General features: G+C 47.0%; 9 protein-coding genes across 9 annotated transcripts; 7 read left to right on the plus strand and 2 right to left on the minus strand.

Annotated features, from left to right (window-relative positions):
* Positions 1-1,122: 1,122 nt before the first annotated feature.
* P175DRAFT_0501042 (putative ribosomal small subunit assembly protein) lies at positions 1,123-2,712 on the plus strand. The gene is made up of 3 exons (XM_040897077.1): positions 1,123-2,176; positions 2,254-2,378; positions 2,590-2,712. The coding sequence occupies exons 1-2, from the start codon at positions 1,202-1,204 to the stop codon at positions 2,260-2,262; spliced, it is 984 nt and encodes a 327-aa protein (XP_040753580.1). The 5' UTR covers positions 1,123-1,201; the 3' UTR covers positions 2,263-2,378; positions 2,590-2,712.
* A 213-nt stretch (positions 2,713-2,925) lies between these two features.
* On the plus strand, positions 2,926-4,042 carry P175DRAFT_0457641 (general transcription factor IIH subunit TFB6 family; the record flags this gene model as incomplete). Its single annotated transcript, XM_040894658.1, has 2 exons — positions 2,926-3,474; positions 3,570-4,042. Coding segments are annotated over exons 1-2 (861 nt in total), but the record flags the coding sequence as incomplete, so codon positions are not given.
* Positions 4,043-5,617: 1,575 nt separating this feature from the next.
* P175DRAFT_0215535 (uncharacterized protein) lies at positions 5,618-6,211 on the plus strand. Its single transcript, XM_040892606.1, has one exon. It carries the CDS (start codon positions 5,793-5,795, stop codon positions 6,111-6,113), a length of 321 nt encoding a protein of 106 aa, XP_040753582.1. The 5' UTR covers positions 5,618-5,792; the 3' UTR covers positions 6,114-6,211.
* Positions 6,212-7,689: 1,478 nt separating this feature from the next.
* On the plus strand, positions 7,690-8,019 carry P175DRAFT_0531741 (uncharacterized protein; the record flags this gene model as incomplete). Its single annotated transcript, XM_040899897.1, has 1 exon — positions 7,690-8,019. One exon carries the CDS (start codon positions 7,690-7,692, stop codon positions 8,017-8,019), a length of 330 nt encoding a protein of 109 aa, XP_040753583.1.
* Positions 8,020-8,601: 582 nt separating this feature from the next.
* On the plus strand, positions 8,602-10,378 carry P175DRAFT_0215586 (RNA-binding protein). Its single transcript, XM_040892607.1, has 5 exons — positions 8,602-8,659; positions 8,766-9,017; positions 9,087-9,191; positions 9,257-10,124; positions 10,201-10,378. Exons 2-5 carry the CDS (start codon positions 8,812-8,814, stop codon positions 10,207-10,209), a joined length of 1,188 nt encoding a protein of 395 aa, XP_040753584.1. The 5' UTR covers positions 8,602-8,659; positions 8,766-8,811; the 3' UTR covers positions 10,210-10,378.
* Positions 10,379-10,531: 153 nt separating this feature from the next.
* On the plus strand, positions 10,532-11,449 carry P175DRAFT_0501044 (uncharacterized protein). The gene has a single exon (XM_040897078.1). The coding sequence runs from the start codon at positions 10,548-10,550 to the stop codon at positions 11,088-11,090; it is 543 nt and encodes a 180-aa protein (XP_040753585.1). The 5' UTR covers positions 10,532-10,547; the 3' UTR covers positions 11,091-11,449.
* A 352-nt stretch (positions 11,450-11,801) lies between these two features.
* P175DRAFT_0435695 (uncharacterized protein) lies at positions 11,802-13,835 on the plus strand (the record flags this gene model as incomplete). The annotated part of the gene is made up of 5 exons (XM_040893750.1): positions 11,802-11,898; positions 11,948-12,191; positions 12,259-12,295; positions 12,424-12,663; positions 12,717-13,835. The coding sequence occupies 5 exons, from the start codon at positions 11,802-11,804 to the stop codon at positions 13,833-13,835; spliced, it is 1,737 nt and encodes a 578-aa protein (XP_040753586.1).
* A 1,206-nt stretch (positions 13,836-15,041) lies between these two features.
* On the minus strand, positions 15,042-17,741 carry somA (putative cAMP-dependent protein kinase pathway protein (Som1); the record flags this gene model as incomplete). The annotated part of the gene is made up of 5 exons (XM_040899898.1): positions 15,042-15,206; positions 15,259-15,534; positions 15,631-16,942; positions 17,029-17,186; positions 17,253-17,741. 5 exons carry the CDS (start codon positions 17,739-17,741, stop codon positions 15,042-15,044), a joined length of 2,400 nt encoding a protein of 799 aa, XP_040753587.1.
* A 3,090-nt stretch (positions 17,742-20,831) lies between these two features.
* On the minus strand, positions 20,832-22,053 carry P175DRAFT_0501049 (TRAPP complex core subunit BET3). The gene is made up of 5 exons (XM_040897079.1): positions 21,945-22,053; positions 21,876-21,884; positions 21,548-21,767; positions 21,278-21,469; positions 20,832-21,221 (listed from the first exon to the last, which is right to left on the minus strand). Exons 1-5 carry the CDS (start codon positions 21,980-21,982, stop codon positions 21,102-21,104), a joined length of 579 nt encoding a protein of 192 aa, XP_040753588.1. The 5' UTR covers positions 21,983-22,053; the 3' UTR covers positions 20,832-21,101.
* Between the last annotated feature and the right edge of the window lie 309 nt (positions 22,054-22,362).

Genomic DNA, 22,362 nt, shown 5'->3' on the forward strand with positions numbered 1-22,362 from the left:
TTTATTAATTATTAAACTTATTAAGATTAGAAAGTTATTTAAAGATTTAAATAATAAAAATAAGTATAATAAAAGTAATAATAATAATAAGAAGAATAATAATATTAATATTTCTTTTAAAAAAAGATAATAATTAAAAAAGTATATTATTTTAAATAAGTATTTTAAATAACTTTTATTAAATTTTTTTAACTTATATTTTCTAATATTTAATTATATTATCTTTTTATTAAATATAATTAAAAAGATTAGTAATAATAAAATATAAAGTAAATAATTTATAAAATTTTTTTATAATAATAATAAAGAACTAGTATATCTTAGTAATATACTATCTTAATTTATTAGGAGTATTATATAGGAGGGTTTTTATATCTTTAAATAATATAAGTAGTAAGGCAGGTATAATAGTAATAATTAACTCCTAATAAAGAGAAGCTATATAATATTAGGGAGTAAAGTTAGATTTAGATATTTATTAATTAAGAGCTAACTAGATAGAATAGTAGAATAATAAGTATTAGGTAATAGATAGGATATAATTTAAAGAGCTATAATAGGATTAAGGATAATATGGCTTAAATACAGGGATAAGGGTGGACAGTCAAGGCAGAATCTAACTAGATAGGTACTACGGCTTCGCGCCGTGACATTTTTACTAGTAATTTCCTTTATAAAATTCTAAAGTATTTTATAGGATATAAAGAGGCCTTACTTAATAAGCTTATTAATATAGCTTATTAATTCTTTTTTATATTAATTAGTAAAAACTTACTATTATTTATATTAGTAGTCTTTAGAGTACTATACCCTGCAGTAGCATCTTAATAGTATTATTTAATTAATATTAAACTCTTTTATAATCTTAGTATAATTAATTAAATTACTAATCTTTAACAAGTTAATTACTTCTATCACAGCTTTAATTAAACCTATATTAGTTAAGATATAAGTTATTGAAAATTATCAAAAAAACAGTCAGTAAGGGGAAATCAGGCGTCAGGTGGGACCGGGCGTCAGGTAATCACCGACTGTATTGCCCGCAACCAATAATCTCTCTCCGCCTTAGCGCAGTAAAAAAATTCCGCGCAAAACCTCCGCGGACAAAAATCAACCACACCATACCAACCTCTCAAGGATCCCTTCTTTACAACCCATAGGGGGAAAAAGAAAAGAAAAGAAAAGGAAGAGACAACCTAAAATGAAAGAAATAGTAGGCTACACAATCCTCCCCCTCCAACTCCCAGCAACCCCCTCCTTCCCAACCCCAGCAACGCACTACCTCTACCTCCGACCACATGAACCTCGGATCCCCGACCCAGACAGCACACGCTCGCTCTTCCTGGTCAACATCCCCATCGACACAACCGAAACCCATCTCCGGCATTTATTCGGCACGCAGCTGGGCGCGGGCCGCGTCGAGCGCGTGGACTTTGAGTCGATCCGGTCCTCCAAGAAACAAGCTACCCCCTTAGCGGCGGCAACCTCTACAAGAGCTTCGAGAAAGCGGAAGCGCGTCACGGCCGACGAGCTGGAAGAGAGACTAGAGAATGCAGGGCTACCAGAGACATGGGACAGAGGGCTGCAGCATAGCGGGGCGCATGCCGTTGTGGTGTTTGTGGATCGCGCAAGTATGGAGAGTAGTTTGAAGGCTGTGCGGCGGGCCACGAAGCAGCAGCAGCAGCAGCAGCAGACGACGACGACGACGACGAAAAAGAAGAAGAGTGGCGCCACTGGTAGTATTGTGTGGGGGGAGGGAGTGGATGAGGACAACAAGAAGAAAGAAGTGTCTGCGTTGGGGGTACAGCGGTACGTGGATCACCAGCGCATGTGCTACCCTGGGCGTGCTGAGCTGCTGCGCAGGGTGAACGAGTACATGAGTGTTTTTGGGGAGGTTGCGGAGGCCAGGAAGCGGGAGGCTATGCGCAAGGCCCAGGAGCCCGACGAGGATGGCTTTATTACTGTTACGACTGGGCCGAAGCTTACTTCTGCGGCGCATGAGGAGGAGGCGAAGCGGTTGATTGAGAAGCAGAAGAAGAAGGACCAGGGCTTTGAGGACTTTTATCGGTTCCAGTCTCGGGAGAAGCGGAAGGAACGGCAGAATGAGTTGTTGAAGAAGTTTGATGAAGATAAGAAGAAGTTGCAGATGTTGAAGATGCGCAAGGGGAAGATTAGGGTGAGTCTTTTTTTTTTTTTTTTTTTTTTTTTTCCTTTTCCTTTCTTCGTTTATGGAGGTCTTGCTAACTGGTGCAGCCTGAGTGATGGGTGTGGGTTGTTGCTTCGTTATCTTTAGCAAGGCGTTTAGGGTTACCCAAAAAGTTTTTAGTCATGATATAGAGGATTCCGGATTCTGTTGCAAATGAAGGAGGCAGAATAGGGTGAGTGCATTCATCTTTCCTTGTCTTGATTCCTTTGCTTCATGATGAATCCGCTGGGGCCAGAGTAGCAAGACTCCTTCGATGTCATGCATTGCCTTCAAACACCAGCTTTATAACTAAATCTTCTCACTCCTGAAATGCTCTTCTCTTCCAAGCACTGCTTCGTTTCACTGCCTATTGGGATATTTACTGATGCTGGCGGAGTATGTAGGGTGTCCAATACACTGTCCAATGCACTGTCCAATACACTAAATAATCATCATCATATCATGCATACACATCTACCTCCATGTAAATAATTCCCCTAACTGGTGTATTTTCTCTAAACTGCCCCTAATTTACTGGAAACATTAGACCAGCGTTATAGAGCTATGGTCATAGTTTATATAGTAACTGTACTCTTAAGTACTATAAGTATATAATAAGAAATATCGATGGCCTGACGACGCACAGACCACCAAAGCTTCTTGGCATGACATCTTCGGCGCTGAACTGCTTCAGAAGTTTATATCAATTGCTTCGAATCTGTAGCCCGATGTTCTTTTACAGTACATAACATAGTCTATCGAAATCTTGTCCGACCTGTATCTACCCGAGCTGGGGACTACACTTTGTGATCCATCCGAACTCCGCGCACTCCCACCAGCCCAGCTAGCTACATACCAACCCCATTTTCTAGCCACTCCAGATTAAAGCAAGCTAAAGTCAATGGCAACTGCCTCGGAACCTTTCGGTGGAGCTGGAGCTGGAGCTGGAGCTGGAGGCTTCATGCACTCCTCCGCGCTCTCCCCCGCACCGTCCACATCCACAGTGACGCCCTCTCTTCTCCCCAAACCCCGATCTCATCCACTCCGGGCGGGGTCTATCAAAGAAACCACGGTAATCAATCACATCGACAAGACGATCCTCTCGATTAACAGACGGCACGCGAAGAAGTTCAGTGCCGCCTTTGACGACGACAGCCACCAGCACCAGCAGCACCAGCAGCAGCAGGCTGGCGCACCGCTACCAGCCAGTGAAAAGGGCTACGAGAGTTTCAAAGAGGTAGCTAAGGATGTGGAGAGTCTTGTGGATGTGCTTTGGGTTAGCGGGACTCGTACGTTACCTTTTTCATCCTATCCTATCTATCCTCTTTGCAAGTTTGGAATGGGGGAAAGGATACCTCACTAACTTAAAAGTAACTACATCTAGCATCCCTCCAAATCCCCTACTTAATCTCCCTGGCTGTGCTAGTAAACACGTATCTACCAGACTACCCCTTCGCAGCCAATGCTACCTTTCGTCTTCTCCGCAAACTGGACTCGGTTTTCGCCTCGCTGGTTCTCGGGGAGGATTCGGAGAGCGGTGTCCCGCTGTCTGGGTTCGAGGGCGGCCGGCGCAATGTGGTTTCTATGACTGAGAAGGTCAGGATCAAGAGCATTGCGGAGACATCGCGGGTGACTGTTGTAGAGGCTCGAGAGCAGACGGATGGACTGGTTGAGGCGGATGACGATGACGATGACGATGACGAATTCGGTCTTGATGGCCATGATGCGTTCGGGACGGAGGAAACGCCGGGGAAATGGGAGATGGAGACGGCCAAGGTGTACGAGAAGACGATTCAGCTGCTGGGAGATGAGCTGGGGCAGGCGGGGGAGTTTTGTGATGTGGATATGGCGGATGGGGGGCGGGGGGGGGGAGACGCTGTTGATACCTGTAAGGATAGTCTTGAGTGATCTTTGTCTGTCGTCTGTATCATCTACTCTTGACACCCTGGCACTCGTACCTGTAACTAGAGTACTACTACTTCGTAGTACTTTTCAAGTTATGTATGGAGTATCAGTCATAACCATAAGTAACCTTGAACCAGACTCCGGCAACCTCCTGATCCGTCATCCCACTCTTTTCCAGTATTATAGGCAAGATACAGATACAAAAGTCTAGTTAGCTGTTAAGCCATAAGCGATCAGCTGCAGACTATAAGGTTGTTATAGTTCCCTACCTAGGTGGGTATAGATAGTGAAAGGTACTGATGGGGAGAATAAGGAGAGGTCTGAATTGAATTACAGTGATTCATCCCAAGTTGGTTTCTTTCCACTGTATCATATATGTACGTACATCCTTATATTATTCCCCTGTCTCCATGACATGATCATTCTATACTCTCGGATAGCAGAAATCTTCCAGTTGGGTTGATATCTGGTTTATTAGGGATGGCTCTCTATCTTCTCTACGCTAACAACTGCATTTCAGTGAGTCTATCATTCAGTACAGAATCTTATGAAATATATATATATATATATACCTAGATAGATAGATAAGATTATAAAGGGGCTGCAACAACAGCCGAAAGGAGACATAACGTAACTATTATACACGGTTGAGTACCTAGGTAATAATACAGAGAACTGCCCGAGTCCAATGTAGTTACGTGCAGTATAGTATACACACACATACATACATTGGGACTGGACTGGACTTGCAAGGGTGATCGGTGGAATTAGGTATCTGCAAGGGATGGAAGCAGTTCAATCCAGGCACGCCGTGTTGCCTGTCTTTAGGTACCTAGTACTACTCCGTACTTAGATAAGGTATGAATGATTCTTACTGTTATGGCAAGCGTAGATTCAACGCACGATTCGATTCCTACCTAGTCAGGCTCTCGTTGTGCTACTAGTATAGTAAACTATGAAGCAAGGTGAGGGTAACTAGTACTCGTAGTTAGTAGGTTCGTTTCATCTCCACGGATTCAAAAGGGGTCAATACGGATGGATCCCTTGCTCATGCCATGCCAGTCGAGTCAAGTAACTAGCGAAGGATGGGATAATAATAACAGGATGGAAATTGTAGTATGTAGGAATAACTTAGCGAGGTCGATCACGTCGCGCACGCGTCCCTGATCACGGTAACTCAGGTTGAGAAAATGGACACCGTTAGATCAAGGCAAAGACAAAAGCCGTTTCGAGTAAATACGGAGCGATATCGAGTTCGAAGTTTGTGGACGGAATTACAGAGTACAACCTTCGCGTCTAAATGTTCCAGCCAATTGGAAATATATCAAGTCCAGAATCCCATGGTTCTGTAGTGATAGGTGTGGAGTCTATCCCATAAACATAAACTGGAGTTTCAGGTGCTTTTTTCATCGTTTCTGTGGGAGCTGAAATACTCCATCTTTGTATGGAGTATTGTAATGTAAATACCCCGGTAGATCTTACTCCTCTAATCTCGATCAATCTTGACTTGAGACTCACTCTTCTTGCCTAGAATATCTCTCTGGTCAAAGAACTCTGTTTGCACGCACAAATCCACCAAAAAGTGCTCCACGATCCAAGGTTTCGGGCCTCCTCGGTGGGGGCAAATTTCAAGCCCTTCTTTTTTTGGTTGAAACTTTTCAGCCCTCCCAGCGTCCCATTATTCAAGTCAACCCAAGGAACAATGAGCACTGGCGTGACTGCAACAGAAGCCGATCTAACGAATCATCCCAGCGCGTTCAGAACCCCGGCGGAGACGCGGGCAACGCCTATGACGATAAGCCCATGGGACGCGAATGGGACTGGACGAGTCACAGCGCGAGAATGGGGGAAGAAAAAAAAGTTGCTCACGACATTGGCGCATGTGCATCAGTCAGGTCCTTGCAGATTTCGTGCAATTATTAATATGTATTGTCTTGCCCACAATCAGGCTTTCTTTCTCGACCTCTTCTCTCCTTGCCTCGTGAATCTCGATAGTATTCCTGGGTATCCTAAGAAGACATAATAATGTCTAACCTTGGGAAAGAAGGCGGAATGGGCGGTGAAGCCATGGATGGAGAGAAACATAGAGGGGATCTCACAGTATCCCGGTTCTTGGGTCGCTCTCGTCCAGGGACAAAACAAAAGGCAACAACCGAGGGAGATCCTTGCTGGGTTATATTCATCCCCATCCTCTGAAGAGATTAATAATAGTGCATGCGATGGAAATAAGAATCATGTCAAGTTGTAAACCCGCAGGATGCAGAAGTCATCTGCCCTGTCTTGGTTGGTATATACCATACCGTACTTGTATTTCTAGTAAAGATCGGTACGCGCTACCCAAAATCAATGAAATCATCATAGAAGTAACGAATGATCGAGGAATTAATAGTCAACAACTAGATTTATGTGATGAATGCTTTAAATTGAGCCTTGATTCCCCTGCATCAGTAAAATGACTATCTACTGACTAGGAGGGTTGGTGTACTTTCTCTCAACATCTGTAAGATAGATCACACTCCATTCATGAAAAGTAAGCAGGATGGACCTAGGTACACTAGTTAACTATCTCCTACTAGTAAGCCCACGACCCTCAAAACGAAGGAAGAAAAGACAAAAGAAAGAGAGAGAGAGAGAGAGGAAGGTCAAAAAAAATCCAAATGAAAAAATCCATCCTATTCGGTAAAAGACCTCTCTTGTCCCACCAACAGAAAACGCTCTCAAATTTCGCCCCTCATCTCCTCCTCACAGGCCAGCATCAGGAAGTGTACCTACACATTAAACAAAAAGTGGTGGTGTCATTAGGCCGTTGTGTGTGTGGATAGTAAATTTTTTTTTATTTGATTTGAATTTTATTTATTATTATTATTATTATTATTATTATTTTTTTATTATTATTTTATTACTAGAATACTAGAATTTCGTTTGTTCTCTCTCTCTCTCTCTCTCTCTCTCTCTGCCCTAGTACTAGCAAAATCCATCGTTCTTCTTTCCCTCTCGTTTCGTCTCGTCTCGTTTCTTTTCCCTTTTCCCTTTTTTTCCCTCTTTCTCTCTCTCTCTCTCTCTCTCTCTCTCTTTTTCTCTTTTTCTCTTTTCTCCCCTCCATCCTTGAAGAATTCATCTTCATCTACCCCTCCTCCGTTTTTTTTTTTTTTTTTCCTCTCTTCATTATATCCCCCCTCCCTCTCCTTCAGTCCTTCTTCCTGGTCCTCTCCCACCCTTTCTTGTTCTTTTCGGAAAGCACGGAGTCGGTTTGCGGATTAGTTCCTGTAACTCTTCTTTGTGTCTTTTCTACTTTTTGTTTTTTCATCTATTTCTTCCTATTTCTCCACCTTCCGGGAGTTATCGTGATTCTCCAGTTCTGCTATCTCCCCATCATCTTACGTCCCTGTTCTAACGCATACTTTCTTTTGCGCCACACCAAAGTGACGCTTTTTATCCCATCTATTTCGTTTTCTTCTCACTTTGTGAAACTTAATTCTCAAGGTCGCTTATATTTTTGATTTTGCATTTGTCTGGTAAGTCCCTATTTCTCTTCGTCTGTTGGACCGGGATTGTCGTTACCTCGTCTTTTCCCTCGCTTGAGACTATCCCCGGGAGACATGGATCATTCAAAGTCTCCGCCCTTATCCCTTCCTTCCTGTTGGTACGCGCCATGGAATCTCGATGTCTTGCAAGAGTCAACAATCAAATCTCTGCTCCTCAGTGTCGTGACTGTTTGGGGGTGGGGTTTTACACATATGACGTCTTGTTCAAGCCCTGGTACATTCGGCTTCTCTGCCATCACGATGCGCTCGCCCATCGCTTCCCAACATGGGCCTGCTGCTGGATGGAAACGCTTTGGACAATTTCTGGACAGCAGTGTCGCCATTCACCACCCCTTCTTGACCTCAACTACATCATTGGGCTTTCAAAATGGCGCATTTTTGTGACGTGAACAAATCGATTCTTCGACTTGGACGGTCGCAATCGGACCGAGCGCGGGAGAGAGGGGGGGAATCGACGAACGCGGCGATGGGTTGAATGTACTTGATCGCCCCTACAAATTCTTGCCACCATCGCTCGCTCTTCATTCTCGTTCCACTCGTTTCCACCCTCGCATTCGCCTTTTCCCGCTTTTCAGCCGCCTAAATCTGAACCCTCGTCTTGGCACGTTCAAAGCACACCCGCAATCAACGTCCAGCCATTTCTCCCTGTCTCTCCCAGATCAATTCCTCAGGGCAATCCTAGACTCGATTTCGTTGCTCCTGATTGCTTTCGCGATTTTTTTTTTTAATTTGAATCTGTGCCCTCTGATATTCCCTCCACCTACACCTCTTGTCACTGATTAATCCCGGTCCCGCATTGAAATTACCTCGTTTCCGGGACGAAATCGCTAATCACCTAGTTTCTTTTTCTTTTTTTTTTTTTTACCTTTGCTGAAGTAGAATATTACTTTCAGTCATTTCCAAGTGCTCAACGATCGCACGCTGTTCTACTTGACGACGCCAACGAAATTTTAAGTTGCACAGGCCGTTTCCGGGATAGAAAAGTTTTGTTTCTGGGTGTCTGCTTGTTACCTGAAATTTAAAGGTACGCGCAATTCATGCTGATTAATAGACCTCTTCGCGAGATGGAGAAGGTGGAACGTGTTGCTCAACAGAACGGAATCGAACTAACACTTTCTTCAACATCGCAGGCTTCACTATCGTATCTATTGTTATCATCGGATTTTTCATCCAAACATGTCCTTCCAAAACTTCGATTCGTTCCAGAACCAGCACCCAGCGGCTGATGCTGCCGCTGCTGCTCCTGGAGCTCCGGCTTCAGCCGACACCACCATGACTGGCCAGGCTGACCCTACCACCGGTCAATTCCAGGGTCCAGCCCCCGGCGAGCCCACAGCTCCCGCTGGTTCTCAGCAAGGCAATGATGGAAAGACCACTCTCTGGTATGCACCCTTCCAACAAGCGCCCCCTGATCCTCCTGGATACAAGTATCTAATCGTTTTTGATCGCAGGATGGGTGAGCTCGAGCCTTGGATTGATGAGAATTTCGTCCGCAACCTCTGGTTCCAGATGGGCGAGCAGGTCAACGTGAAGATGATCCGTGACAAGTTCTCTGGGTGAGCATCTTGCAACGCCGTACTTTCTTCCTGTTTCGAGGAGGTGATCCTAATGTTGGTAGTAGGAGCAATGCCGGTTACTGTTTCGTCGATTTCGCCTCTCCCGCTGCTGCGGCCAAGGCCCTGTCTCTGAATGGCACCCCCATGCCTAACACAAACCGCCTCTTCAAGCTGAACTGGGCGACTGGTGGTGGCCTCGCTGACCGTAGCCGTGACGACCGCGGCCCCGAATACTCCATCTTCGTTGGCGACCTTGGCCCCGAGGTCAACGAATATGTGCTCGTCTCTCTCTTCCAAAGCCGCTTCCCCTCGTGCAAGTCCGCGAAGATCATGACTGATCCCATCAGCGGCATGTCTCGCGGTTACGGGTTCGTCCGTTTCTCCGATGAGAACGATCAGCAGCGCGCTTTGAGCGAGATGCAGGGAGTTTACTGCGGAAACCGCCCCATGCGCATTTCCACCGCCACCCCCAAGAACAAGGGTCCCGGCGTTGTGCCCGGTGGCATGGGTATGCCTGGTCCTGCCAACATGTACCCCCCCATGGGTGCTCCTCCAATGGGATTCTACGGTGCTCCTCAGCCAATGAACCAGTTCACTGATCCTAACAACACCACTGTGTTCGTTGGCGGTCTCTCTGGCTACGTTACCGAGGATGAGCTCCGTTCGTTCTTCCAGGGATTCGGTGAAATCACCTACGTGAAGATCCCTCCTGGCAAGGGCTGCGGCTTCGTCCAGTTCGTTCAGCGCCATGCTGCCGAGATGGCCATCAACCAAATGCAGGGATACCCTATTGGTAACTCGCGCGTGCGCCTGAGCTGGGGCCGCTCTCAGAACAACTCGGGCCCCGCCGGTAGCCCCTACCGCCCTGCCCCCCCTCCCCCTCCCATGTATCTCCCCCCCCAACATCAGTATGGTGGTTTTGCGCCTATGAAGGTTAGTACTCCATCAATGCTCTTGAAAAGAATCTCTCCTCTCATAAAGCAACCCCCCCCCACTAATGCTAATCTAGTCTCAGTAAACGAAAAGCGTTCCTTTATCTGAAAGAAACAGCAGGAGTTTTGCGTCCTTTCAATGATGGGTCTTTTGTGTGTTATATCAAATTTGCTATTCATCTCTGCGAAAGTTCCCCTCTATAGCTCTTGATGGGCATCTTCTCCTGTGTTACGTACTTCATCATGTGTGAGCGCTTCCATTTTTAGCAAGATCTGAGCTCTTATTTCACCCTATTCTGGGGTTTTCATCATTTTCGCTCCCCCCCCCCAACTTATCCCGCCTTTTCCCCTTCTTACCTATTCTTCTCTTTTCAATGTTGTTGCATGCTTTAGTTTCGCAGTTCTTCCTTTTTTTTTTTTTAAGATGCCCAAACTTCTCAAATCCCCCCCCCCCCTTTTTTTTTTTCTTTCTATCTTGCCATTATGTTCTGGCCATAGGTTTGTTGTGCGTATGACAACAATCATTTACGTCTTTTTCCCTATACTCTATGGGCAGGCATTCTGCGAAAAGTTCATCTTCCGAGGTCTTTTCCATGAAGGAAATGAAATCGAATTTTTGTTCCGCTTTGAGGATGTTAAGTCATGCTTTCTTATTGCTAGACTGGCCTGTACAACACTGTTTTCATTCGCCTTCTATTTCCCCCAACTCATTCCATCCCGGGGCACATTGCTTTCTTGCCCGTTCGATACTTTCGGTTGCCGTGGTGCCTTGGAGTCTGGGTCTTGTGTTTTCCTGCTCTTTGCTGCTGCGTATCCAAGGTGTCGTCTAGGACTGGGTCATGTTTCCTCACTCAATCTTCGTTATTCTGTAGCTGCTGGGTTGAACGTGCTTACTTGCCACCTTAGCGACCTTTTGGAGTCCCGGTTGAAGGCTACTGTATGCGTTTCTAGGATGTGGGCGGCATAATGTTGACATCATGACCAAAATCTGGGCGCTTTAGTATTGCGATTCTTAGTAGGTGCATTTCCGTCCTGTCCGGTTGAGGCGCTTTGACAACTTCTCTGGACACCGGTGGGCACTTTGTGTTTCCCTTTGTCACTATTCTTATGGATGATTCCCCGTTCGCTAGGCAGTGAACTCTCTTCTGTTGCTTTTGTCCTGGCGCTTTCATTTCTCTTTTGAGTCGAGATGGCGAGATGCAGACCGCCAGCCTTGAGTCCCCGGCGCATGGAGACAGACGGTGTTCGATATTCCTCAATTCTCTCTTGGTGTAATTTCTCTTCATATCATTAGGGCTCGTATACAATAGAGCATCTACGTACCCACGAATATACCTAGTAGGCTGAATCTTACCTTGACGCGCTTTCCCCAAGTTTTGCCGTCCTGGCTGTGGTTGGGATGCAAGAAGGACTTCCTGTTCGGGCAGGGTCTCCCCCATGCCCACCGTGATCGCACTTCACCTTCTCCCCTAGCTCAGTCCTAGGCATCCTCTTCTACCGTCCTTCTATCCCAAAGCCCTTTTACTTCGTTGAACCCACGTTGTCCCTTCATGTGGATGTAGCTGTGATTTTGTTTACTGCTGATATTCTCTACCTCCTTCCAGTTCCGGCTCCAGATTCTTCCTTTCTCATTGTATTACCAACAGACCGCAGCGTTAGAGCCAGTCAGTCCGTCAGAATGCGGTACGAGAGCTGGGATGTGATTATTTTCCAGGAGACTTCCAAGGTACCTGTCCGGGAGTTCAAAACCCAATGTTTTGTGACTCCTGATCGAGGTTAGTTTTCGCTTGTCGAAAGATAATCAATCCATGCTCAATTCACTAGACTCCCCCTATCTACACAATCCGGGGTTTCTCAACCCAGCCGCCTATTACCAAACCCATGGCAACTTGGGCCAGCTTCCAGTTCTCACCACCTTCATTCCAAGTATGGCCACCAACACCCCCTTTCGGGTGTCCGTCCACTGCTGGGACCAACCCCAGCCGAGCCGGTTCATGGAAAGCCTTCTGCAGCCGGATGATGTACTACTCTTCGAAGCCAGAGTTTTTGTGGATGGATTATGTGTTGCGTAAGTAACCACTGCCCCTTACCAAGCGGATTCCCACGGAGTCTAACCATTTGCTTGGTCACGGTAGGGGAAGCGTTTTCAGTCAGAGATCGAGCTGGCCTCAGGTTCTCGGTACGTGATTCATATACCCACTGTTGTAGCTGGGATACTAATAAAGCTATCTTGATCCAGATCTCAGTTCTCGTATTCCCTCCCTCCCACGCTTCCGTCAACCGTCCCTTGAAAAGTCCAGTGCCTAACGAACTCTATAGATGTTGATAAGAACGGCAACCAGGACTTGCTGCGTTTCCCACCATTTCACCAGGAGATCCTGGAACAAAGGCACTGGGATGCAAGTGACCTCCACGGTAGGATTCGGGTCGTGCTCGCCGAGGGATTTTCCCGTCCAAACAGAAACCCACCATTTGAGCGAGTCAAAGAAACAATCGCCTTTTCCTTTCAACACGCCCCTTTACGCAAGTTACAATCCTGGGTACCCTAAGTTTTTCATCGATTTTATGCTGACCAGTAACAGATGTGCTGGAGTGCTCAAGCATTGCCTGGCCAAATGCTTCTCTGTGGACCAGAGAGCCACGTCCTTTCAAGTACCAATCCAGAACTTGTTTGAGCGACTTGAGAGATCCCGAGGACGCACATGCCCATTCACCAACAAGACATAATAATAATTTCCAGCATCCCCTAACCACAAACAATCAAATTATTAACAACCCTGCACTACAAAACCCTTGGAAAGGTAACCCCTACCCGGGGCATATACCACAATGGCAAGGCCCCTACAGAGAACCCAGATGGGCCCCCCCAGATACGGCATTTGTTGATCCCTTTATCGATCCGTACGTGCTTGACCCATCTGCGCGTCATCGCGGCGCAAGACCATCCTGGGAGGATATATCCATGCCAGATTATATCTCAAGTTCGACTAGCAGTCGGGCAATCTCCAACATGACCGGTATTAGTTACGAACATAGCAAGCACCCTAGCATAGTCTCCCCGATCAACGAGGAACCTTACAGCCAGTTTATCGAAGCTCTCAGTCCCCCCAAGCCGCTTTCTTGCAGCACCCAGCCACAGAATAGTGCACCTTCCACCAGTATATTACCTATGGGAGCCAAGCTTTCCGCTGCCGCAGAAGCTCGGTCCGTCTCCTATTCTAAGGGTGGAAGCCGCACCTCTGCCTCTGTTCTGAAAGAGATATCTTGCCCAGGAACCAGGGATGTATCTGGATCCAGTGCGAAATCAAACGCTGGTCCAACGGACCCCACTGTAGAACGAGTAGTGGCTGCGAAACTTCATCCTAACCTGAGTGGCGCTGTCAAGGGTAAAAAGGAGGGGATATCCTTGGAAAATAAAGAGAATGAAGTGGAAACCCCACGCAAAGACAACGACAAGGCACACCAAACCCATTCCAAACTTACCTTGCATACCAGCGGTAACATGGAAACTCCCACTGATGCTCGAAGGAAGCTCTCTGTTTCGAGTCGCGATGAGTGTCATACTGTCCATAAAGGAGAGACGGTACTTCTATCTCCGTCTCAGGATCTATCTTGTACGGGAGATCACACTCTTCAAGCTAATTTGGACTGCTTCCTCGATTCACAGCCAACGCTCGTAACCGCCACAGCTGGAATTGAGGAGATTGAGTAGCAGGTTATCACCATTGTTGATATGGTTCGAAAGAGGAATTCTTCTACGGCTTCCTTGAGCTTAGTTGTATTTCACGGGACACGTTCTCTTTCTATTAATATGCACCAGCGGTGGGGAGGGTCTTTGTGCGGTACTTTTTATTCATTACGCTAATTCATATATTCATTCTTCTACTCAGAGACTTGTCTATTCTTATTCTCGTTTTGAGACAAACGGAGCATAGAGAGTAAGTAGCCAAGCATTGATTACGACAGGAATCCAAAGCTTGAATATGTGAAAGCTCAAGCCCATCGAGGCGCTAGGCACACTTGCATGCCTCCGCAAAGAGCCACAAAATGTCCCTGGGGTTGAGGTATGAAAATCCGAGGATGCAGTTAGGGGTAGGTAGAAAAAAAGGCGCAACCTCTTTATATCTGAGTTGATTGGTGAAACTGCGTGAGGGATTGACGAGTATTCATTCTCTCGACAAGTAAAGTACGGAGTAGAGTAGAGTAGAGTAGAGTAGAGTAGAGTAGAGTAGAACCTCGACATAGAGGAAAAGAGGCGGATAAAATATATGTCCGACACAAGATACAGAATACGGAATAAACTACTGAGGGAGAGGACGGGAAAAAAAAAGAGACATGAAGATTTTTGCTGGATTCATCAAACCATTCCCAGAGAGGAGTTAGTCAGAACAGTTGACTAAGGTCCCATGAATTAACGCCACAAAGCAAGACAGCAAAGCAATAAGGGAGGGGGAAGTGTGGGAAATAAGGACGAGGAGAAGAAGAAGAAAAAAAAAACAGAAACTTTCAGAGCGAAGGACACACAATGTGCTAGTCAGGTATTAAAAGCATGACGGACGCTAGAGCAATACCACACACATAGAGAGGCCCTTGAGAACTTGAAAATTAACCAAATAAGTAGTAGTAATAGTAATAATAATGATAGAAGAAGAAATAGAATCAAGGATCTCGAAAATTTCACAGCAGATCAGCACACGCATCTGTCAGACTTCCTGAGAGCAAAATGAAAAGGAAGGATATGCAAGAAAAGGATACACCAACGCCAGTCTCACGGGCACATATCCAAATCATGTCGATACAAATAAAGAAAAAGAAAACGAAGAGAGGTTAAAAGCCGAATAGCACAGGTTAAGGTTTGGCGAAATGTACAAAGCAAGGGTATATGGGGGTTTGGAACTAAAAAACCACTAGGTTTTGTTCACAGGCCATCTGTGGCCGTCTCTACACCATCTGGATAGGATATGCTAGGGTCAAAACCAAACCCAGCAGAGTCCGTATCCGTGTTGAGGAAAGTGTCAAAGTCGAAACTCTCCAGAATATCTGGGTTCTCCAGTGCGCTGAAATCAAGGTTGAAAGCAGACGCCTAAGAATAGCGTTAGCAGAGAATACTTCAGAAAACACGAGACAAAGCTTACATCAGGAATGCTAAGATCATTGAATGTTTGCTGGGTCTGGTCGGGAGGAGGCTGCTGGACGAGTGGCTGTGGAGCAGGGGCGGATGTTGGTTGCTGCGGAGCCCCGGTAGTGGCATTGGCACCATTCTTGTTGAAGGAGCTAGGGTGTTGGGGAGTAATCGGGGTTGATGGTGTCGGGGTTGGTGGATGCTCTGCTTCAGACGAGGGTGTAGCAGCAGTGTTTGCCGCCGCCGCCGCGGCAGCTGCGGCAGCTGTAGCAGTTTTCTTCGAGGGTCGCTATAAAAAACCGAGTTAATAATGACACGCAGAAAAAAAAAAAAAAAAACCGGGGGGAGGGGAGGGCAGGGGAATGAAATGCATGGAAGAACTTACCTTCGCTCCCTTTGGCTCTTTCTTCTTCGGGGCGGCCTTGTTTCCAGGCTGCGGTGTCGGTGGTGCAGCTGCTCCAGTCTGGGGAGAGGGAGGCTGGGTTCGTCCAGCATTAGCACCAGCAGCTGGAGGAGCCTGGGGGGGTGGCATCGGGTTCTGGTTCTGAGGCGTCCCAGTCGGAGGTTGGACGACAGGAGATTGCTGCGGTGCCATGGGTTGACCTTGCTGTGGCTGCCAGGCCCCATTTGGCATGCGGTTCACACCCGCAGGAATCGGTTGACCCATCTGGGGGCCGGTGAATGCCGGGTTTGAGCTGGGTGGTCGCATACCGTTGGGACCGGGCATACCGTCCTGCATGCCCTTCATGAAGAACTGAGCTCCGGCCATCTCAGGAGGCATCTGGGTACCGGCAAAGTTCATCGCAGCGGGGGAACCACGGCCTTGGCCCATCGCATCGGCGGCACTGGGGGAGCCAGGGAGACCGGTTTGGGTGATCTTGGGGGTACCCCTCTTCATTTGATCGTTGGGATTCGGCGACGTGCCGGTGCGACTACCCTGGGGAGAGGTTCCCGGTGGCAACTGACCCTGCTGCGGTGGTTGTCCCTGCTGGCCAGGAAGTGGTTGGCCAGGAAGCGGCTGGCCGTCGGGTCCACGGGCCATGCTGTCCTGCTCCTGACGAGCCATCATCAGACGACGCTTGTTCTGCTGTTCGAGGAGCATAAGCTGCATCTGATAATCCTGGAGAGCGTGGTTCCCATGCTGACCACCGGGCGTCTGAACCCCAGCCCTTACCTGGGCCATTTGGCCGTTCGCGCCGTAAAATTCGCCGTTCATCGGATACATACCCTGAGCATCTGGCATGGGCACCAGATCCCCCTGGTTCGGCATAACGCCGGCATTGATCAAACCATTCGGCATGCCCTGATTATTCATTGCTGAGCGAGAGTGATGAAGAGCCAAGTTCTGAGCATATACCTGGATTGATTTTGGCTGTGCAGCCGGACCCGACTGCTGGAAAGCCTGGAACTGATTTGGGTTCATGGGGCGGGGGTTGAGCCCATTCTGAATCAATAATGCGGGATTCGGTTGACCTGGCATAGCCTGTGGCTGGCCACGTCCGTTGGGAGCGAGTTGTTGTCCGTTCATATGGCCGCCTTCGAGACGGGGACGCTTCGACGGGGAGGGTGCATTATCGGCGGACGATGGGGATTGAGGACGATGGCCGTTCAGGTCCATCTCCGAATGTTCTCGTTGCATCTGTTGCATCATTTGCATTTGCTGGCTCTTTTGGAGTTGGGCCAATTGCTGTTGAGAGCTACAAAAAGAAATCAGTATTCTGGCGGGGGGTGTTACAGCAGTGGATACTCAATGAATGTTTTGGGCAAGAGGGAGGGTGCATACAAGCCACCGGTATTGTTCTGCAGGACGGTCTTTTGGAGATTAGGAGGAACCATGCCGTTGCGTCGCATGTTGTTAAGCTGGTTCATCTGACCAGGCATCATTTGCTGAGGGTTCCGTAATAACTGATTATGCTGCTGCTCCCTGAAGCGCATCAAATTCTGCGGCGCAGAAATGTTAGAGGTTGACACTGGGGGACGTTGGCATTATAAAAGATATGCGCGTACCTGAGTGTGTTGAAGATACTGTCTCACATCGTTGCTGTTACCCTTCTTGCGCTGGGCCCAGAAGAAGTCCCAGAACAAACTGAACCAGTCCAAAAGGAAGGAAGATTGCTGGCCTTCACTTCCCAGGTTGGGTCGAGGAAGATCGTCGGGGATTTTCAATTTCTCGCCATCTTTACCATCTGTCATCATCGCGTCGCCTTCGATGCCGTTAACTTCGCCATCGCGACGGTGACCGGGACTCGTTTTAATGGGGGGTTCGGTATTTAGCTTAATCGATTCATCTTTCACAAGAGCTCTTGCACAGTCGTGGTAGCCGCGTTTCAAGAAATAATCGTAGATATACGTGTTCAGGTTGTTGATCATCACATCCTGGATATTGGTCATAGTTCCATCGTTACGAGGTGCAGTCGAGCCATTATTGATCATCGGAACACCTCCGACCGGGCCTCCAGCACCGGGGTTCATCCCAGCAACATTCATTTGGTTCATGGTGGCGTGTACAAGGGGCTCAGCCACCCTCACCTGTTAGATTTGTCCTCGGCGAAAGGTGACGAGTTAAATGGATCCAACGCGCATCCACCGTCTCGGGGCGAGAGATCTCACCACTGGAGGAAGATCAGATGCGCGCGCAGCAGGAAGGGAGTTGGAAAAGGAGAGAAGATCGTGTTCGACACGAATGCGCGAAGGTCAGAGGGACGTTAATGGCGAACCCTCGCGACGAGGTAAGACGGGGGGAGTCTGCGTAAAGGAGCAGCGTTTGCACGCTTAGGAACGAGTGCAGATTCAAGAGGAAAGAATCTGCAATGTCTTTCCTACGCGCGGAGGAAACGAGTCCTGTAACACAATTCGTCCCGAATGTAAATAATAGACGGGTATAGATAAACAAGAGGAGCACGACTATATCATCTGTCAGAAGATCCCAGCCCGAGGTCCAGATGCGCAGAAAGACGCAATGTGGGAGGACGTGAGGCGGCGACAAGCGACACAGGGGACAAGAGGCGAAGACGGGGGCGATGTTAAGGAGAAGGGTCGATCCAAAAAAAAAAAGGCAGCGAACACTCCGAGACAAAACGAGAAAAAGAGTTCAATAGGAAGGAATATTATTTGAAGACCCTTATAGAATACGAATAGGGTAGAAAGATATAGAGAGAGAGAGAAAGAGAGCGATCTTGCGGGAATCCGTCCAGAGGGGATTAGAGGGGCGGTAAGGGTGGAGGAAAGACGAGGCGAAAATCAAGACCAGGAAAAGCGGTGGATCTTGAAAAAAGATAATGGAAAAAGAAGTATATAGTGGGATATCAGAGGAAGAGGAAAAGAGGGTGGAGGAGAAGGGGGGGGGGGGGGAAGGGGGGAATAATGTAAGTAAGAGAGAGGGAGAAGTCGAGTAGAGTAGGAGAGAGAGTAGGAGAAAGAGGAGGAGTTGGGATGTGGATATCAGGCGCGGTGCAGACGCTCTTCTTCTTCTCTTCTTCCTTCACTTCCTCTGCTGGTCAAATCTGCTGGGCTGGGCGGGAGTCGCTTGTTCGGACCGGATTATCCTGATCGGAACACTGCGGGAGGGCTGGGAGATGCCGTTGCCAAGCGTACTTCTGAGCATGCAGAAGGGAAGGCGGCAAAAAAAAAAAAAAAAAAAGTGAGAGGGAAGGAGAAACAGGGGAAAAAGAAAAGAAAAAAAAAAAGCCAGGAAATGATATATAATTAATCAGAGAAAATTAAACAAGTTTTACTCACAGGAGACAAATTTAGAGGGGTCTTGTACAAGAATCGCGATGATGTGGTGTGCTTCGGAGGTTGGGGGGAAAAGTGGTAAGGCAGGTTGGACTACTGCTCGGACAGTAGTAGGTGGCCGTCGCAGAATGGTTTCAATGCTGTAACCCGGTTTCTCTGGAAGAACAGCGTCAAACGTCGAGGAGGGTTCTTAAAAATGAAAAAGAAAAGAAACTCTTCGGCAGGGGAAGTAGAAATAGTTAATGAAGAGAGAGATGAGAGATCGATCGACTGATCAAGAATCGATGCATCAGTTGTTGTTACACTCAGGGTCTCTTTCCGCTGCGTAGTTCCCAGCACAGCATGAGATGTCCTGACTGACCCCTTGAAGTTTAGCTTATCACGTGGTGCATCCCCTCCTCTATACTTGACCGTCTCGATTTGAAGTGAGAAAAGAATAAGTATGCTGCTAAGGTAAATGGTTACCAGTGACAAATGTTATTATAAATATTCTAATTGGTGTCGAGAAAGCTCTTGTGTAGCTATCCTGTCCTGATACCAATGCCCGATCAGGCGGATCACTAAACGCCCATTAACTTCGATCAGGGCGATCATCTAGCTCCATATGGAGTAGAACTGTCACCGCATTCCAAACCCATCATCCAGAATCCTACCGGAGTTACGAGTATACTATATGTACCTACAGAGTCTGGGGTTGGGCCATTTGATTATTCATTTAATTCCACCTTGGACTTATCTGCGAAGCGATGGGGTGGTGGATTCAATACTCAACCCAACTAAAATATATTTGGTAGCGAATATGTATACACTGTCTATACTCAAGAAGAAGAGGGCGGGGACTGCAAAAGAATGAGGGGTTCAAACAAAGAGAAAACCTGATTTGACCTCCTTGCGCCCCTGGCTGTACACCACCCAAAGCAAGATATCATCATCCACACTCATTACACCTTTAGCAAGCCACCTACCAAACATCCAGTTCTGTGGTCCCTGCAAGCTTTCATCAACAGTGGCAAAGCTCATCAATGCAGATATCTCACATGCCATCTTATCGGAATGGGATGTATGTACGTGTATTCTGTCTGGCTCCTGGTATGCTGGCAGCGCCAAACAGATCTCAGGCTGACATTGGGACAAGTAGTCTTTCGGTATATTGTTGACTCGCAAACTACTATGTACATCGCGGTAAGCTGGCCTGTTGACCGACTATAACAATTCTAGAAATCTTTGAAGAAATCTACTTCCAGGTCTCTCTTACTCTACTCGTACCTATGGTACTCGTTGAAACTACTGCCTACCTACACTACACTACACTACACTACACTACCATGAACTCCGCATTTTCAAACTTAATCAAGGGAAAGCATAAATCAAAAACACAAACGAGGGTCCAGCCCACTCCCAATACTTAGGTAGGTAGTATACACCCCCAGAATAACGATATAGGTAGTTTCTCAAGATCAGGTTCCAAGTGCATTTGACAGCTCACAGCTCACAGCTCACAGCGTTTCTGGGATACTAGCACCATTTTCCCAACTTATCAGATATAGTAAGGTAATCTACTACTTACAGTACTACCAGGAACTCTACCTACCTAGGAGGTCGGTACGTATGTGCAACCGGAGCAAGACGAATCGTTTCCTCGGTTGATAGGCTATCTTGGAAGAATTCGTAACGTAGCGTAGCTTGCTACTAGTAGTAAGTAGTCTGGGGATCATGGATCTGTGAGGGACTGTATCTGGTCTTAGTTGATCTTCGTGGTGGAACTGAGAACAGAAAAGGTTACTGTACGTATATATACTTGAGTTTGCTAGCGGGAAGGCAGATTAGTCCCTAGGTTGCGCTTGGGATATTCTTCAATAATGAAGGATATTGGGGCTATGTTGTAGCGCCATGGATAGGAATCTATACGTATCTAATTTGGCAAATTGATGAGTCTCTGGAAGGGGCTGGGAAAAGTCGGGAGGATGATGAGTGAATGCGAAAAATGCGAGTAGAAGAAAGGGTAATAATGGGACAGCTATTTATTAACAGAGAAAAGTATGTATCCATATTTAAGCTCCTCAGAAGTAGAAGAGATCCAAATCCCCAACACCGGACGCCCTAGTTTGTCTAACGACAGGTTCAGTCCTCCTCTGGCGGCATCTCGTCCTCAATATATCTCACAAGCGATACTCGCATTTCTGTTGTGTCGTCGCCTCGTAGCACATCGCTAACAAAGTGTGCTTCGATTTGCATTTGGACCTAAGAGCAAGGTAATCAGTGACTGCTGGAATCGACAGCAAAAGAATGTACCCCACCATTTCCAGGGCACCCCGGAGCACGCCACATAGAATGCTCGAAAACCACAGTTCATCCTGCGCTCGCCCGTCGTCAGGTAGCTCGACAAAATCCGCTAGCGGGTTCTCATCGAATATGAGGGAGAACTGGTTGTTGTCGCTTGTCCAGTTTGTTACGGTAGGCGTAATGTTCAGGAACATCTTAAACCCAACCTGTGTCGTGTCAGCATACAGGGAACCCCGAATCTATGTTTCTCCACTAGAGAAGTGCCACTCGCTGCTAAGGCGCACCTTTGATATCATGTCTGCCGTCTCTCGGAAATTGGCACATCGACCGGCATTCGACTTTGCCAGAAAGTCCTCAATAAGCCGCATACCGATATTGTAGCCCATCTTCTCCAACTGCTTATTCACCTCATGGTAATTGCTATCGTAGTCCTGGCATAGTTGCGCAACAATCGTTCCATACGTCAATGTGACCAGCTCCGCGTTGACCTTGTCAACCTTCGTTCTAGAAAGTAAGGGTGCGTATTAGTGGTGCTCATCGCACGGGTCTGAGGTAGTCATAGAGACTAGTGGTAGAGGCAAGAGTCAAAAATGCGGCATTCAGCTTACTGACTTCCAGAGTCTATGAAATGGAATAGTCAGCAGAGCTCTAATCAGACACAGAGGACAACAAACAACCTACTCTTCTCCGATTCTCGAAACTTTCGTTGCGGACGACATGTTTGTGTATTGATGGATATCTTGACAGAAGAACTCGACAGTTCAGACAAGTAAGTCGTAAAAAGGAAAATCCGAAGAAAAGCAAGAAACTTATCCTCAATCAATTAATACTTGAACCTCCCCGCTTAAGAGCCTGGGGGTGGAAGGCGGAGGAGCTTAGCGCGCTTAGTTGGTTCTTTGCGTCTGTGGCGGCTAGCGTTTTGCTAAAATGCGAACACGACGGATACCGGAAAGACTTCCTGGCGGCCGCGTTTTGGGAATTAATACTCAAGTTCCATTCTCGATTTTGTTGTCTGAGCTATTCAACTACCGATAATTTTTCTAATTCATCGATTTTATTCCCCTCGTCGAAATTAGGATTCTAACATTGAAAGTCTATT

The sequence above is a fragment of the Aspergillus ochraceoroseus genome (genome assembly GCF_002846915.1).
Source record: "Aspergillus ochraceoroseus IBT 24754 chromosome Unknown P175scaffold_3, whole genome shotgun sequence".
NCBI classification, from domain to species: Eukaryota; Fungi; Ascomycota; class Eurotiomycetes; order Eurotiales; family Aspergillaceae; genus Aspergillus; species Aspergillus ochraceoroseus.